The sequence below is a fragment of the Rhinolophus hipposideros genome (assembly GCF_964194185.1).
Source record: "Rhinolophus hipposideros genome assembly, chromosome: 26".
In the NCBI taxonomy this organism is placed as follows: Eukaryota; Metazoa; Chordata; class Mammalia; order Chiroptera; family Rhinolophidae; genus Rhinolophus; species Rhinolophus hipposideros.
The window spans coordinates 24,673,668-24,692,565 of record NC_138072.1 but is presented as its reverse complement, the minus strand read 5'-3'; the positions used below and the strand labels follow the sequence as shown (position 1 = coordinate 24,692,565).

Below are 18,898 nucleotides of genomic sequence, written 5' to 3'. Positions count from 1 at the left end.
CCCAAGGACTCAGGTCAGTAGGGCTGGAAGGCTTGCGGGCTGAGCACCGCCTACCGGGGGCCGAGGCACTGGCTGTCCCTGCTGACGGTGACAGATGGCCCAGCCTGAGTGAGCTCCGGCTGAACACAACTCACCTGGAGTTCACTACCGCAGATCCTGAGGATCTGGGGACATGTGCACGCTCCAGAGGGAGCTCCGTACCATCTAGTGAATCTACCTGACAGCATTCAAAACAAATGTTTAGAGCTATAAATCCTCTAGATTAGAACATATAAATAAGTACATGTGATCTAGTAACTCCATCTCATAACATACAGACACGTGATCGAAAGATCCATCCTCTGCAGGGAGTGGGGGGAACTCTGACTACTAGAAAACACTAGAAAATTCAGATGCCACAAGGGATGAGGTCAATTAATAGATCGAAAATGGCAAGCAAATCCACCCAGCAATCACCGTGAGAAAAACATGGGAGAGGAGTTGCCCCTGAAGTGAAGAGCTAGTGGTCCGCTTTCCCAGCCTGGCTGTGGGCTCTGAGGTGGTCCCCAAAGCTAGTGACCAGGCGAAGGCAAGGGGCTTCTTGGGAAAATGTGTACTTTGACTGCCATCATTGAACTTCACGAGCAATTAAGAAAATAAAATACTATGCAACAATTAAGTTTCATTCATTCGACAAGTATTTATGGAGCAAGGGGTCCTTGGTGCTTCAAAATATTTAGAGCAAAGGGGAGCAGTTAAGTGACATCAGGAGAACTAGTTTCCCGAGCATGGAAACAAACTTTGTTTTAACTGCTAAAATAACCCAAATGCGATTAAACCCCTAAAATTAATTCATGCCATGAAAGAGTTTAAGATCCTTTCTTATAATATTTTCTGTAAATAAGTTATCTACCCACATGCAGAAACCTAAGTTCAGGTTGCAGAGTTGGCCTTTTTATAATTAACACAGTTGACACTAGTTTCCTTTGAGATTTTGCCTAGCGAGCAATAAAGGTGAGTATGGAAGAATTTCTAAGTTTTATAAGGAAAAAGGGCAATGAGATGGGTGCATGAATACTCCCTTTAAAGCCCAAATACTTCCAAATGATTAAAGAGTCAAAGATCACCAATACAGTCCAGGGAAAACGTCCAACGATTCTGTGCAAACCCGACAGCGCGAGCACCGCCCACAGGCTGGCCGAGCACCGCCCACAGGCTGCGCAGCGGGGCGTGCTGAGAGGAGAGCCAGGGACCGACCTACCTGCTGTCTGTTGCTGGGCATGTGGGGCAGCATGGTGGACACGTGGAACATGAGCTCGTAGTCTTTGTAGGTGGTGTAGAGGGAGTGCGTTCCTGTTGAGTCAGCTAGGGACAATGATGGATCATAAAACACGTTAGGCAACTGCATAATTAGCCGTTTAACAGTATGACATTCTCACAAAAGGCAATTCGATGAAAAAACAAACCACTCAACTACAAACCATCGGTGTCTCGATGCTCACCCTGCCCTCTCACTATGGACTGTTTCGACCCCTTTCCAACCCACGTCTGGGGACCGGCATGGATTAGGTTGGTGCAGAAGTAATTGCGGTTTAAAAGGTTAAAAATAATTGAAAAGCCTCAATTACTTTTGCACCAACCTAATAGTTTTCTCCTTATCTGCTCTCGCCCACACGCTTTCTATGGAGCTCATGCCTCCCTGCCCCCTACACCTCCTATACCGTGGCCCTTGCAGTACCGAGGGGACGAAGGGAGATGGCCCACAGTGGGTGAGGGGCTTCTGCTGGAGGGAGATAGGTGAGCAGAGAAGGAAAGAAGCGGCAGCTGGGGTGGGTGCAGGCCTGGGTGCAATTATCTGAACGGTATGAGCTAACCATCCTTGTAAGTGTGTGTGTGTATGTGTGTGTACAGTGACTTCTTAGTTAGAACCCAGAAAAATGAAACAGGACTGACTTTATACGGAAATGAGAACAAAACAATGTTTCTTAAATGACATAACTGATTTTCTTTTCTTTTCAACAGGCAATGCAATGAAATGGTAGCATGATTAAGATTACGGAGAATGAATGAGATCCCTTACTGTATATTATGCACTGATACGCATTAAAAATGATGACATCTGAACCCTGTCAATCATACAGCAATTCATCTTTTGAAAAGCAGAATGATTCTTTGCAAAATCAAAAGCCATCTGTATTATCAATAGATTATCTCAAACTGTGAGTGTCAGACGTCCAAACTGACACGGTGACTATAAAATACATCAGTAATAATCTCAGGATATAGTTTTGGACCACTTTGCATATAGATAAAGACAAAAGATAAATATAAATTAAGATGTAAACAGAATTCAAGACTGTCTTTCTCAATCCTTGACCTGTCTATACGTTTCTTTTCCTACTTTTTAAACCACAAGAAACAATTCTACTCTTTAATATCATTTAAAATAAAATTTATTCCATTGTATCTGTTGGGTAAACTCTAAGTAGTCATCTTCAGTTAACCTTTTTTTAAATCTAAAAATTAAAATTTTTACTTTGAAAACACTGAAACATTTAACCTTCATGGGCTTTTCCGAATCCTGCCATATGTTTTTATTTTCAATATTGATTATCTGACTCAGAAGTAGTCTTGAAAATCCTCTACAAAGAATATCATGTACAGTTTTGCACACTGAAGAGACTCACAGAGGCGATTTCATAAATATGGGGAGTATTTGCAATGTTTACACATGGACATTGACAAATCAACTTGCAGATAGTCAGAGAGGATAGGATATTCATCTAACAAGCTGTATATTAACCAGTCCCCAAATAAAGGGATTTTCACTTCTAAGTATTCATTAAATGCATACTTGTCATTTGTCCCAGGACGTCTTAGAAAATGACATCCCATTTTGGGGGTCTTGGCTCTGGACCCTGACAGTGCTCGTGCTTGGACTGAGCAGGCCGGACATGAGGGAAGGATGAGGGGGGGGCCGATGGCTGGGAAAAGCAGCAAAGGTCAGGGAGGAAACAGCCCAACACACTCAAGGACTCCTGTCACGCCACGGTGATCAGGATGGTTAAATGTCAGCGAAGGAAGTCGGACAGGGATTGAATAGGCTAGTCAACCAGAAATTGCAATGAAAAAAGAAAATGCATTTTGGGGGGTAAAAAACACTTTTAAAGATGTGGCCCTGCTTTGTCTATCCCAAGCTGTAGTAAAGGATGAATTTCCGAAATTAACTATTCTAACAGTTTTTCTCTCGAACACCAGCACAGTGATGGAGAAGGTAAACTGATGAGCTTGTTCCAGGCCGCGACGCGTATGCTTTGTTCACAGAAACTTAGGCCAGGCCATCAGGGAGTCTCCATGCTCACTCTCTGCTCCCAGACTCTGCTCACATGCTGGCTGCCCGCGGCCTGGGCGCCACACTGCCGTCTGGTTCATGGGGCATCTTAGGAAGAGGGGGGCTTTCCTGCTCCATCTCATCGTGTGCTTACCAGAAACAACCCACTTTAAAGCTGGAAGGGACACCCAGATACTCCAGCCCGAACGCTCTGAACGTCCCTTGTGAAGAAAACGAGGCCCACATTTGACCAAGGAATTAAAACTAGAACGTAATTCTCCTGAATTTAAGACAATTTTGTTTGTTTGTTCTGAGAAAGACATAATCTTTATTTGACTATTCCATGAAACATGATTCATAGAAACCTCCTCTCTACTAAAGGAATGTCTTAGACTCCTCTGCATCTCACTGAAGGCCTTGCTCACAAAAATAAGTTAGGGATTTGCTGATTATTTAAAATCAATAGGTCACAATCTCGTTCTTACGTTATCATTTCCTTGAGCTAAGGTGCTTAGCACTACATCTATAATGTATCAAGGACATCTCTAAGTCACAAAAGTTCAAAGCTGATGTCAATTCTATACACAGGAAAATATTTGCCTTATCCATGTCATAGTTTGACAGAACGTACAGATCAGAAGTTCTTACAATGTTCCCTCAGTCCACCCCACTGAGTATGGACGACAGGCTGGCACGGATTCCTTGTCAGGGATGGCTTTCCAGAATGCACATCCCTAAGGGCAGCAAAGCACTCCCTTTAGGGTCTGGTTTGCAGGTAAGAACTTTGCCAAAAACAGAAGAAAACCCAGGAAAGGTCTCATTGAACTTTCTTAAAATATGTGGCTATTCACAGGGGGTGTCAGGAATTATTTCCTTACCTGTATGGATCTGAGGCATGAACAACACGTGTTTAACACAACAGCAAAGGCCAACCCTGGCAGGTGTGGAGAACATGCAGGGACCCACATATGAGCTAACAGTATCTGTCAGTGCAATTTTCAAAAACAGATAAAAAAGCCAGAAGGGAGGACAGGTGCATGGAGCCCCCAGCACGACCCTGAAGTAAGTGAGGTCCAGTGACGGGCCCAGGTGAGCTGGACATCGGGGAGGGGAGACCAGAGAAATGGGTGGGGAGACCCGACATTAGGGCGGGGAGATGGACATCGGGCTGGGACACCAGACATCAGGGCGGGGACATGGACATCAGGGCGGGGAGATCAGATATCGGGGCAGGGAGATGGGACACTGGGTGGGGGAGATGTACATTGGGGCGGGAAGATGGACATCGGGCTGGGAGACCGGACGTCAGGACGGGAGACTGGATGTTGGGGCGGGGACATGGACATCGGGGTGGGGAGATGGACATCGGGGTGGGGAGACTGCACATCGGTGCTGGGAGACCCGACATCAGGGCGGGGAGATGGACATTGGGGCAGGGAGACTGGACATTGGGGCGGGGAGATGGACATCAGGGCAGGGAGACCACACATCGGGGTGGGAGATGGACATTGCAGCAGGGAGATTGGACATCGGGGCGAGAGATGGACATTAGGGTGGGGAGATTGGAAACTGGGGCGGGGAGATGGATATCGGGGCGGAGAGACCGGACATCGGGGTAGGGATTGGGTGGGGAGCTACCAGGCACCAGGCCACCTCGGTCCCAATCCCAGCTTAGCCACACACTGTCACTCTCCCAGCCAAAAAAGATCCCACTTCATTCCTTCTAGGAGCAGGCTGGAGGTTCTCCCAGGCCCTCCAACTGTAGAATCTATCTGCTCATCTCATTAAAAGAGCAAGCAATTAATCACGTGGCAATAAGGAGAATTTTCCAAAATACACACAATTACTCTGCCTGGTATTTTAGGTGCTGACGGCAACTAAATAACAGCACAAACACAAACTACCATATTTAGAATTTATGAGGACCTCAAGGAATATGATTGTCTACATGAAGCTGTAAGACAAAGTCGCACATCACAGAATGGCAGACAGCCTGTGTTTTCAATCGGCCAGTCAATCTGGCACCTTAGAGCTAATCCGACGCCACTCAAGGGGACCTATTTAAGAGCCTTGGAAAACAGAATACATCAGCTTCTTAATCACAGCTGCAACTCCCCAGTTAATGCCGTGAAACCAGACATGAACACAATAAGCCCGTGAGCATGGCATGAGCGAATGTGCTAATATTCTGTCTTTTTCAGAAATGAATGCAGTGCTCGTCCTTGGCGCACTGGAACAGGGGTGTAATTGAAGAGGTTAGGCTAAAAGAAAGAAGAAAATATGAAAAGATTCTTCATGAAACACTGGAGACTCTCTCTGCTGCTGTCACAAAGGAAGAAGAGCTGACCTCTGAGCTCACGTGAAGCACAGACCTCTGGAGAAAAGTGCTTCCTTTGCTCATCTGAGGAAATCTAAACTGCATCCCAAATAAGCTGGCGAGGCAACTTCCAGGGTCAAGACCAGAGTAACATGACCACTCGCTCAGACTTACGCGGCATGCCTGCCTCTGGAGAATTAACACACAAACGTGAAGCTTACTTTTATTATCCAGCTGAGCTCGGTATTTGGTGAATCCTTTCAGCCGGACTCTCTGGCCCAGAAGATCAAGGAATTCTTCGAACGCCGGTCCCGCCGTCTCATTGTTGTACATTTCCTCCTCTGTGCTCTGGCCTGCTTTGCAATAAAGGATCCCAACCTTGTGCTGAAAGCTCAGCTGAAATGGAGGAGAAATGTCATTACTCGGGAAAGTGTATCCGCCAAGCTAACTTCCAGTAAAATTAAAACATAGAAGCTTAGAATTCTGTTCTCAGAAAAGTATGCCCATAAGCAAGTAAGCAAAAGAATAAGCAGCTATCATTGCACAAATTGCTACAAATGCATCCCAGAACCCCAAATACTGCTGTAAACGCATGCCAGAACCCCCAATACTGCTGTAAACACATACCACAACCCCAAATACTGCTGCAAATGCATCCTAGAACCCCCAATACTGCAGCAAACGCATCCCAGAACCCCCAATACTGCTGCAAACGCACCCCAGAACCCCAATACTGCTGCAAACGCACCCCAGAACCCCAATACTGCTGCAAACGCACCCCAGAACCCCAATACTGCTGCAAACGCACCCCAGAACCCCAATACTGCTGTAAACGCATCCCAGAACCCCAATACTGCTGCAAACTTATCCTACAACCCCAAATACTGCTGCAAACACATTCCACAACCCCCCAATACTGCTGCAAACGCATATCCCACAACCCCAAAATAGGGCTGGAGAGATGGCAGAATCCTTAAGAAATGTATGTACAGTGTGGCCATGTGGGATGGGCCAGGTTTCCAAAATGAACAGAGAAGTTCAAGTGTCCACTCAAAAAGATACAGCTGTGGACATGCTTAACCTTCTACCTTCCTCACAGTAACGGCCATCACCTTCCATGGCAGGAAGAAAAAGGGCCACAGGCTTTTAAAAGTTTGCCCTCTTTGGTTCCTAGGGCTGTTTGTTGTTATTTGAGCATTCATGAAAATATGAAATATGAAAGACTGTAATGAAAAACAAATCAAATTTAGGTCTAGTAAGAAAAGAATCCCAATGGGCATGAGACATATGTACATAGATAGAATAATGTTTTGTTTCCATAAGAGAAACTTTGCCTGTACAATTACACCCATTTCTACAGTTTTGACTATCTTGAAAAGAAAACATCTGCTAAATACACAGTGGGCCATAAAGCATTTCAATAGCAATTGAAGAGTCCCTGCAGTAACCCCGTCTTACAGGCAACCCTACCCCATGCTGGAGGCCGCAGGACAGCCTTCTACCACGGCCGGAGAGAAACTGGACCCACCCTGACAGCTTCCTTATTTTACCCAGAGAGGAATGACTTCTCACTCATGAAATCACAGCACTTAATCTCACTACCAGCAATCTGAGCCTCACAACCTGACAGATTATCAGGCATCATCCATTCCCTAAAGGCGTCAACCCATCATGCTGTTCACTTTTATTATCAAGCCACAAAATAGAGCCTTTAATCAAAATTCATAGCTGACTATATCAGTAAAATTAGGCAAAATGATACTCATTTCCCTTGAGTGACAGAGTGATAAAAGCAGTCTCATCTACATTACCTAGTGACAACATACAATTCAAGAAAGGCAGGGAGACACCTGCTCGGGGAATCTAAGGAAACAGCTCATTGTGCTAGAATAAATTCAGAGTTGAGCAGGTAGCGTCAAATACTCTGAATGGCTTTGACCTTGACTACGGGCTACTGGGGTAGGAAAGGAGGCGTGACCTGTCCAGGCTGCCTGACCGCACATGGGCAGGCCCCTTTCTCACAGTGAGGATAAGGAGGGCGTCCTGCGTGGGCATGGGGTGCTGTGCACGAGCCACTTACCACCTACTGCTGTGAACTGCACCGACCAGTTCTTCAGTGGGGCCAGGAGACCATTTCCATCCATTAACCCAGCGATCGAGGAATAAATGTTTCACCGACTCAAGTCTCCAAATAAACGAGATGCCGCATTCGTGCTAATGGACCATCACCTTCAAAAACTACTCAGCACATATAATAAAAATGCCTGATGTTATCTCATGACTGACATCAACTGCCCCTAGTGACTCAGAAGACATTTCGGTATCTGAAAGCACATGAGGGAGACACTCGTGATTTAGCAGTGGTCACCACGGACGCCACTGACGTCAGAGAGTGTCACGGTCTGCGCTTATCCTCTCACGTGGCCTCAGAACAACTGGCTGGCACCCCCGTGTAATGCTAGTTCGCCTGCTCCTTCGCTGTAGAGAGGATTTCAGCTCTCTCCAGTTAGTGGCGCCTGCCACAGCAGAGTCCACCAGAAACACTGCCATGACAGCACTGGCCGGAGCCCCGAGCCCATGGCCCGCTGCTTCCTCTGCCCCAGCAGCGACTGCGCACCATCACCTGCCCTCAGGGCTCATTCAGTCCTGTGCTGCTGTCCCTGTCGGCCTGTCCCCTGCCCCCTCCCCTGCTGCTCACCTCAGAGCACTGCCAGCGCCGGGTGCCAACGCGGTGCGGCCTCATCTTGTGCCACCGTGCCTCCAATGCCCCCAGCCACATCAGAGCTGGTGCCAGTCTGTGCCCCGGCATTCCAGCAGGAAACCCCTCCCTCTTCTCGCACCCACCAACTTGGGGACGAGGCCCGGAGCAGAGCTGTTTGGGGACAGAGCTTGGGCTGGTGCAGCCTCATGCTGGGTGAGCAGAGCCCTCACAGGACCGACACAGCTTCTCTCTGCGTCCGGTGGACTGGATACTCCCACGGGCTCTTGTTCAGGCCAAGGCCAAGTACGGCTGACCCGTGAATGACATGGCTTGGAACTGTGCGGCTCCACTTACAAGCGGATTGTTTTCAGGAGGTACACACAGTGCTGCAAATGTAGTTTTTCTTCCTTATGATTTTCTTAGTAACGTTGTGTTGTCTCTTCCTTTTGATTTTCTTAGTAGCATTTTCTTTCCTCTAGATTACGTATAATGCGAATACAGTGTTTAACACAGGTACCACACAAACCATGTGTGACCTGACTGTTACCCCTAAGGCTTCCAGCCTACATCAGGTTATTAGTAGCCAAGTTTCTGTGGAGTTGAAAGTTGTACTCGGATGTTCTGCTGTGAGGGGTCGGCGCCCTGGCCTCTGTGTTCAAGGTCAGCTGCACCTGCGGGACCGAGGTGGCCCTGGTCCTCTGCTGACCGCAGTGACATCTGCCTCACACCCTTCCCCTCTCCTCCCAGCGTCGGGCAGACCAGCTGTGCCTAGATCCTAACCGTGAGCAGGACCTGCATTTCCATCCAAGAAGCCACTGGGCCCATGAAAATTAGGGAATGTGGCTAAAGTAGACTTCAAAACCATCAGGGGGTTTGACAATGGCCGGAACTCTGGCTCCAGTGAAAAAGCCCGCCCACGCACACATACATGCACATACGCGCGCACACACGCGCACACACACACACAGGGAGTGGCACAGCACGGGCACGACATGGTTCACCTCTCACACACGCACCAACTCGGCCTCTTGGATCTGGGGGCAGCATGAGGAGGCCACGAAATGGCACTCAGGAGACAGGACTCTGTCCTGTGACTCAGAACAAGCAATTGTAGCTGGTTTACCCACGTGGCTGCGACTCCACTAAAATGGTAACGAACGCAACATCTGGTGAAAAGACAGCTCTCACACGAGTCTTACAAACCTCGTGAAACAATCAAAATGTCACATCAACTACTGCTCCTCCTGGGGGCCATCAGAGAGTGAGCGACACAGTCATGACACAGAACAAGGGAGACTCCAGCTCCCCATACCCCCAAATTCCCAGTCCTCCCAGAACAAGGTTCTGGCTGCACGTCCTTCAGAGCACCCACCATTGTACTGACGTTGACCTGGCCCATCTGACGTCAATCGCAGCCAGTCCCACAGTCCTGCGATGGCACCAGGCTGGCAAAGGCATCTGTACTGTTCATCTGACAAATTACTCGCTTGGCCAAATGCCATACCACTTCAGCGCTGATACCTGGACGTACAGACAGACACACTGCACACAGGCAGATAATGCTGCACACGTGCCTCCCTTGCTTCCCAGGATGGGAAGAAAAAGCGGACTGTTTCATTCCCAAGACCAGGAGTCTTATCATTATTGACAAGAAAATTTAAACTTAAACTGAGGTGACAAAAACCAGCTTCAGAATTGCGAATGTGCAGCCGTCCCCCTGCAGACTCCCAACGCGCTACCTGTTCCCAGCACAGCCTCACTCCTGAGACCTGCTGGACTTCCTCTGAAGCCAGCCGATATGTCAGCAAACATCTCTACCTGGGGTGAGGGGAGGAGAGAAGGGGGCAGTTGGCCTTAAGGACAAATTAGTCATTCTGCCACAGATACCAGAATATTCTAAGATAGTGAGCTGTCATAACTTATCTGAATTTTAATTTTTAAAAAGCCAACCTGTAGCCTTTTATGAATTCACCTGTTATATAAATTAGCATAGTCTTTATTAAAAACTGGAATTTTGTAAGTGGAGAGGTGAATTTACATAAAGAAACAAAGCTTCCAAAGCCCTACTATTAAACAGTCACTTTCCCTGTCACTCTCTACAGAATGGAGACTTCCTGCTCCAAACATCTCCCCAAACGTAAGGAATGGTGTGAGTGATCTGAGAACCCGGGACTCCCCACTGTAACGACGTGTCCTGGGGAGAGCACACATACCAGTGACTATGTCACACCAGGATGGGTTACAGACTCCGAGAAAGCGGCAGCTGACAACATACCCTTTAAGTAAGTTTCCAAGATTGCAAACCATTAAGAACAGCTCCATAAACCTGGCCCGACCCCCTTCCTGCACAGATTTACCACCAGGACAAAGAGCAAAATGGCACTACCTGGAAGAAAATCTCACCCCCCCAACAGGTTAGTGGGGACCCCTAGAGATCCTGTAGAAACTGTGATGTTAAGAAAACTGTTCAATCTCTTTTAAAAATGAAAAGAAAGAGTATCTTCTTCAGGTAACATGGAAATTAGATACCACTAAGGGTTATGGGAAGTTAAAAATGCCCCATTATACACCATTACGAAAGCATACCAAAGTCAAACAAATACCATCTCAAAAGAAAAAAACACGTGAAATACCACGAGATATATATAATGTGTCGCTTTGCTTAAAAGCAGAACCCAATATTCAAAGTGAACTCCTTGACATCAGATTGTGAACAGGTGTTCCTTCAAAGTGCCTAAAATGCTTCAGGTAAACAAAAGGCCCGGCAGAGTTTCGGGACTTATTCTGCTCCACAAACGTCCCAACACCTGCTTAATTCTGCGAGGAAACAGTTACCTGGAACTGCTGCAATGTCTCTCAGGGCCTTGAGGACTTCGGGGTTCAGGCTTGGGGAAATGGGCCACCTCTGGAACTTTCCACGGCAGCCCGAGGGGACCAAAAACCTCATGCACCAAGGCACCTGCTCTGGGCAAGTGCAGTGACATGTTTTAAGGGAGAACCAGTGTGTCCCGGAAACATGAAGGGACAGAAGTACCAGGTGGGTGGCAAACTCTCCCCAGGGACTCTCTCACAACATGCCAATGACAATAAATGGTGTTCTTCTCATCAACACACTTGAACTCTGAGTGCTGAACCAGCAGCAGTGCCCTCCCGCTCCCTCCGCGCTAACATGTTTCTCTCAGCTGTTGCACGGGCATGCCGGGAGTTCCACGTGGCTCACCAGTACCTGTCATGGTAAAGCCAATGTGTGTATCCTACGATGTCAACAGTCAACTGCTCAAGTCCGGCGTTTCGGTTTCGTGCACGTTTTTACCACGCCAGCCTTCATTCTGGAGACAGGCATGGCAGCACTGCTCATTCAGAGTGTGATCAGTGCCTGTGTCCTCCTGCGGTTGTAAGTGTAACCAGTTACAATCCGGTCACTTCTGGGATCCCAGCGTGTGCGTATCAGGTCGCCAATCAGTACACCAGGCAGCATTACTGGGTCATCCAAGAAATACCTCACATTCCTTCAGAGGCACGCAGCAGAATTTTCCTTGGGAAATTCTGGAAATATACATTGCTACTGTATTTTTTAAAGCATGTATTTAAAACAAATACACTCATTTAAAATAAAACACATATACGTGGGTACCTTCCTCTCAGTTTCCCCTACAAGTTGTCTTGTATAGGAAATTTGAAAGACCTCTTTCCACCTTCTGGGCCACGACCCCATCCCAGTCCCATCCGTCATTAATTCTCCCCTGGACGATGTCTCCAGTCACATAACAGAGCTCCAGGCCACCATGGGTCTCTCTCTATCTTCACCAGCCTGTCCAACGCCTTCGACCAGAACAATCATCCTGAAATACATGTCCTGCTGGAAAACCTCCAATGGCTCCCTACCACCTCCTGAATCAAGTACTAGCCTCAATCCTCTTTTTTTTTAAACTCCCAACCTCCCCATGTGTGCCCCTTTTTTGTAAAGAAACAAGTCATAGCTCCTACATACAACAGCCAACAGTTCATATCTCCCCCTTGGAATTGTACCCCAGTCTGCCGGCCCAGCTACAGCGCCACCTCCGTCAGGAGCCCGGCCCCGCCAGCTGCATCTGCAGGGCCCCTCTCTGCATCTCCACGTCTCCGGGAGCCACTGCCACATTCCGCCTTGCTGAGGTCGCTGTGCTCTTGGTCTTACTGTCCCCATGGACTGGAGACTAGGTCTCAGCGTCAGTCTTCCTACTGCACGTGTTCATGGCCATCTGTTAGCACGAGGCCTCGCACGCAGCAGACAAGAATAAACCTTAGCTAGGGGAGGGGGTCGACGTGAGTTTTGCAAATCCTGGGGAAAAACACCACCGACTCCTTATGTTCCTGAGTCAGAAGTGTCCCTGCCAACCCTGGTAAAAACAAGCCAGGTCACATCTCAGCAGTGGTGCATTTACACTGTGAAGGCATCGCGTTTCTTAACTAGTAGACAGGCGTGTTGGGGAAAAGCCAGAGACACAATACTTCGAAACATTACAAATAAATGATGTTAAAAGACAGAGCGATGGGAAAGGTCCATCTCCCGTGGAGCACACACAGCCCCGTGTCACGCAGCATACACACCCCTTGCTCATCGAGCTTGAGCAGCTGCTCCGAGACCTTGGGTGAGCTGGACGCCTGGCGCAGGCACTGCGTGCTCAGCTCTGGGATGACGTACTCCAGAACTTCCTTGAGAGGCAGGCCTCGTGCCGTGCCATGGCGGGCGGTGGAGGGTACGGCGTCTTCTAAAATCGCTCCTCTCAGTGTTGTGAGCTGCAGGGCCAAGTACAAGTCTCCAGTTACTATTGACACAAAGGGGCAGGAGGGTAAGTGGTTTCCGAGTGGGAACAGGGGACAAAAGTTCTCAGTCTGAACCAGCCAGGCGGGGTGGACATCGCAGACTGCAGCCTGAAGAACGAGGAGGAGCAAGGCCAAGCATGGCTGCGAGAAGCGGAGACATCGCCGTGGCTCTGGGACCAACACGAACAGGACGTGAGGGACACGGGGGATGGCGAGGCTGGCCGGCCGTACTCATGCTCCTCCCACCCTTCCCTTTCCTCTTCCCTATCTCCCTATCTTCCCTATCTTTTTCCACTCCTTTCTCTTCTTCTACTGCACTTAGCGTGCTGACGACTCCCCAAGCTGAATGGGGCTACCAGTGACCTCACGGGCAGGTGATTCGGGGCTGAGACGACTACCACCGAATTCTGCCTCCTGATTTTATGACATGTCCTCAACGATGTCGCAAAAGCAGGGAACACTACCATGACACATGCCTCAGTTCTACAAATCAAGAGGCCTGGTTCTGACCCCGCCGTCTGACTCCGGGAAGAGCTGCTGGAGAGATACCGGGGCTGTGGTGACGGTGCTGGCATGCCTGGCGTCACACAGGCTCTGGCACGCACTGCCTGCAGAACCTTCTGCAGAGACAGGATGCTCTCTGCCCACACTGGCTCAGACAGGAGCCCCTAGCCTCACATGGCTACTGAACACCTGGCTGTGACTAGTAGGACTGAGGAAGTGTGTTTTTTATTTTACTTACATACTTTCAATTTAAATAACCATGTGCGGCCAGTGGATAACACTAAATTGGACAGGGCAGGCCTGTAACTTAACAGATGTCACTTCAAGAGACGGGCTTTCTCTCGGATTTCTCCATCACGGAGCCCAGGACCCCAGAGCACCCAAGACTCGGCAGTGTGCACAGTGGGCACAGGCTCACGCACAGTGCAGGGACCTGCAGAGGGCTTCTTCTCCGTCTGATCCGGAAGTGGGCAACCAAACTACACGTTCTGGAACACCTGCCAAATTAGTCCCCTCTAATAAAATAGGGTCAAGAGAATAAACTCAAAGTACAGGCCAGATTTAATTCTTTACATAAACCACCATCTCTACCCACACGGCTACTGTAAGTGCCATTTTTGTATACTAACAATCTCTCTTTTCACTCAAAGCAAGACAAGCAACGAACTACCCTGGGTCCACTTGTAATGAAGTGTGGGTGACAAAGCTACCACACTGGGACAAATACAAGACCAACCGTCATCCACTGTGGCCACCTGGTCGTCTGTTTTAGATTTTAAAGCCATTTTTCAATTCAGACATGAACTGGAGAGTTCACGGTTGTCCTGCCGCAGCCCCGAAAACCTTGCCTTCTTATCATCTGTTCCTTTCTGTCATGTAAGCGGGCAGTCACATCACTGCCACTTAGTACCATGACAGCTTTTCAAATTTCTTATTTGGAACAAAAAGGTATAAGCTTGTTCAACTATCTTGCATGCTGTAATAATTAACATTAAAACGTCAATGCACTACTTATGCGAGACAACCTAAAGCATCACACCAGGCTTCAGCCCGGACGGCAAAGCGCCAGGCAGCCCGTTACCTCGCTCGTCCTGAAGGCCACCCGGTAGTTGAACTGCGACCCTTCTTTCTCCTTGGCGTCTTCCACCTTCTCACGCCGGATGCTCACTGCCACGGGGCCCAGGTTTTCGTCGATCCCGAAGTAGTTCTGGTGCTCTGTCGCGGGAGAGAGCAGAGGTGTCAGCGGGAAGGAACAGACAGCAGGATGGTATCTCATGGCTGCAGGATCAGCTGAAGAAACCCCACAGGTTCTGGGTACATGACGCCCCCCAAATGTGCTCGATCACATGTTTTGGGGTTCCAAATCAGATGTCTGTTTACACCTCATTTCTATCACTCCCTCCGCTCCTGCTTTCCAGCCGTCCATTAGCCGCAGGACGGCCCCTCCCCAGGTGAGATTTCAGTATACGTGAACAGCATCTTCAGAGCGAGTGCTGCCATCTTAGGAACTTGTCAAGACAGAAACCCAGCTACGTGAAGAACCAGTACGCAACAGGTTCCCTCCAGCTGTGAGGTCACCTTCTCTGACTGAGGGAGGGGCTGACCTAATAGCCACTCAGACCAGCCAGCATCTGGGCGACCACTGGAGTGGCAAAGAGCACTCTTTCATTATGATGTCATGAAAGCACCTAATAGTCTAAAGAAAATTTTAGCAACAGACAGAAAATACAAAAATGGTCACTAAGTTGCTGAGGTCAAATCATATATTCAAACACGACAATTCGTTTACCATCTTATCCACAAATCGTTTCTTTCACATAAAATCGCTGGTCCTGGAGGGATCTTGCAGTCTCACTGTCAGAATGGACTGTGAGGCCTTCCCGTCCATCGAGCACAGGGTCCCAGGACACACTTCCTAAGACATGGTCACGAGTCTCCTGCTCATACGTTCAACAGCCATGTGCCAGGCACTGTTTCCGGAGTGGGACACAGTCCAGAAAGAATCCCACTTGCGAAGCTGGTGGTCTAGTCTGAACTCTGCCAATGGGGGCGGGGGGAGCTCACGACTGCGTGACAATCGTGTCTGCAGGGTGGCCCGAGTCCACTTGTGAAAAAACTCTGCTAAAGAAGTGAAAATGCGTCATGCAGCCGAACTTTTTAAACGTTGTCTCCTGAAGGGACCCAAACGCAACACCACTCAGATGTGGTCCAACCGGTACCAAACAGAGGGTGCTGTTACCCAAATGTGCACACGCGCAGCTGATCTATTTGTAGCAGCCATCATGCAGAGCGAGTGGGAAGCAAAGCCAGGCTGTCAGTCATGCATTTCTCAATGAACTCCTGCGGGTCAGCGCTCCAAGGTGCACGCTTATAAAATCGAGTTGTCACCCTCCATGCAAAATCATTATTGCTCCTTTTGAATTGGCACATAATTGGTATTGGCCAATTTTTCCTGACTCGTGGTTAAGAAAACACATAATATATCAAATATTTATAAGCTTGAAGAAAACTAGAAGTATTCCAAAGGCTTTGGGTTGTGCAAACATTTTCTGCCACAGTAATTTCTGAAGGGATAGAAATGTCACTCAGAAAGTAGACAACAGGGTGAGTTCAACAGAAGGAAACAGCACCTGCGTCACTCCAAGCTGACGTTACCCAAAGCCACCAACGAGCACTGGCCAGGTCTCGAAAGCATATCGTTTACTTCTTCACTTGTTGCCACAAAATGAGAGTCATACTGACATTATTTCCCTTCAGAGCCAGTCAGGGCTAAAAGCAGCAAGTCAACTGTTTCCGGGGCTGAAAGGTGAAAGACTAAGCACAACCTGCACTCATACAACAGGAAACAGTCTTCGTTTTTCATGGGTGACTCGTCCCTTAGGTAAATTACATACTGGTAACTGCCAGGTGGCCTGTTACAAGTATGAACAACTCCAGTGGAATTAAAAAAAAAAATGTATATGGAATTAATGTATATGGAAAAAAAGGTATGGGATTGAGGGCAGCTGACCCAGAAGCACTTATTTGTGGCTTAAATCAACAGTGAAAAAAATATTCACTGAAACCAGAGACTAAAAGTTACTTGTCTATTTCAGACTATGAGGGACGTTATCATTTTATTTCCTGAAGTTGGCATTAGTAGCTAATAGAACCATGGATGGACCTGTGGAAAGTGCATCTTAAAACTTAAAACTAAATCAGTTCAGAATTTTCCTAGTTACAGTTAGCAACTGTTCTGACGAGAACTTTCATTTATTACCTCAATGGCTTATTTATTATAAGCCAGATGCATTAAGAAAAACATTCAGGAAGTACACGAAAAGCACCAGCAGTGATCAGACACAAGTGTCCTTCTTAGATCCCATTTCAAAAAGTCAGTTGCAAAAATACTCCAATTGGTTCCCTGTTAGGCATTTGATGAACCCTGTGACATGAATCAAAAGAGCTTTAAATTATTTTAGGGAGGAGAGGGAACCAAAAACCCCTTTTCATGACAAAACAGAGAGCCCAGATTAAGTGAATCAAATCACTAATTCTAATATCTGACAACTTAAAATCGTAATGTGTGGGCTTAGCATTAAGGTGCTATAGGGACAGATGACAGACGAGTGGCAGGTGGGGCTGGCGGCAGGGGATGACTATAGGGAGCACGAGGGGTTTTCCGGGGTGACAGAGCTATCTTGGTTGTGGTGGTGGTTACACACCATATCCATTTGTCAAAACTCTCAGAATTATATAGATAAAAAGGGTGAATTTCACTGTATGTAAAATATATCTACATTGGTTTTTAAATTGGGGGGGAAAAAGGAGGTCAGTGGGAGGAAGAGCCGGTGGTCGTGGAATGGATGGGTGTCCGGCGCAGGTACAAGTCATGACCACTCACTCACCCCAGCAAGTGTGACCCCACTGCCCGTCAGCGAGGAGACGCCCTGAGTGATCAGCATCTCTCCTCCCATTTCCTCAACCACTACTTGGTCCTCAGCCCCCCTCACAGTTGCTTCCACCCCACTGACCGCTCTGCTCAGACTCCACTGCACCTGTTGTTGGACCCCACACCCCCTTCCAGGCTCCGTCTCGGCGGACCTGTCCACCATACGTGGGCTGATGGCCGCGTGCTCCAGGTTGGACCCTCCACTTTCTAGAGTTCTGCGACTTCTCCTTTCAGACAGTAATCTCCCAGGTCTCTCCTTTGTGGGTCCTCCTCTGTCATCTCCTTGTAACAGGAGTTTTCCCAAGGCTCCACCTTCAGCCCCTGACTGTCCTTTCTGATTCGGCCTCTGTCTTTATATGTACCTGTCTGAAAATCTATCCGTCTGTCTCCTTCCATCCACCTATCTTCTGCTTTACATTGCTCAGTAATGTGACCCCGAACTCTGTCCAAGCTCTTCTCTGATCAATCTCCTAACTCACATGCTTCGCCCCTCTGCCTGGCATGTCCACCACTTTTCCTCACTTGACCTTCATGGATTCTTCAGGACTCAAACCTCATTTCCAAGGAGATATTCTCACTCACTGAACCGCACTGGAGTCTCATTGAAATATTCACCTCATCTCCAAGGAGGTAAGTCCTTCAACTTTTATATCCCCAAGGCCTAGTGTTACGGTGTCTAATAAACGACAGGTGCTTAATAAATTGCTCTTGACTTACTGAACAAAAGTGGCTCGCTTGCTGTTGCTCACAAGATCAAAATCAAAATAAGGAGGCAGCTTGTTTCATGCGGTGAAGTGGACAAGACAGCGTGGAATAGCTCGTGGCCCAGGAATGCAGCAGCACGGCCCTCAGAGAGAGGAGGCCAATGCGGTTTCTTGAAATATTTGCAAAAGCACAACTTACATACCTAGTAGAAGTCACATACTGGATTCAGTTTCCTTGGCTGCTGTAACAAATCACCACAAGCGTGGGGTTTCAAACAACACCCATTTATTGTCTCACAGCTCTGAGGCTGGGGTCTGAAGTCAGTGTTAATCAGCCAAAGTCAAGGACCTGGCAGGGCCGCGCTCCCGTGGGAGGCTCTGGGGGAAAATCTGTCTCTTTGCCTTTTCCCACTCCGCAAGCTGCATTTTTGAATTCCTTGGCTCAAGGCGCCCCTTCTTCTGTCTCCAAAGGCCTAGATGTTGCTTCAGTGATCACACTGCATTCCTCTAGGCCAAACCCCCCTCTGTCTCCCTCTTACAGGGATACTCAGGGTTGCATTTAGGTCCCACCCAGGTAACCCAGCATAATCTCCCCATCTCAAGATGTTTAACTTAGTCCCATCTG

General features: G+C 48.1%; 1 protein-coding gene across 6 annotated transcripts in view; it reads right to left on the bottom strand.

The window, feature by feature from the left end:
* The window catches only part of SIPA1L2 (signal induced proliferation associated 1 like 2), a 206,995-nt gene that overhangs the window by 71,980 nt on the left and 116,117 nt on the right, over positions 1-18,898 (bottom strand). For all 6 annotated transcript variants that reach the window (XM_081038989.1, XM_081038988.1, XM_081038993.1 and 3 more), the window contains 4 exons: positions 14,720-14,853; positions 12,919-13,107; positions 5,849-6,023; positions 1,241-1,344 (listed from right to left, as the gene is read on the bottom strand). In XM_081038989.1, the coding sequence (XP_080895115.1) occupies positions 1,241-1,344; positions 5,849-6,023; positions 12,919-13,107; positions 14,720-14,853 (602 nt within the window). The remainder of the gene's footprint in view (positions 1-1,240; positions 1,345-5,848; positions 6,024-12,918; positions 13,108-14,719; positions 14,854-18,898) is intronic.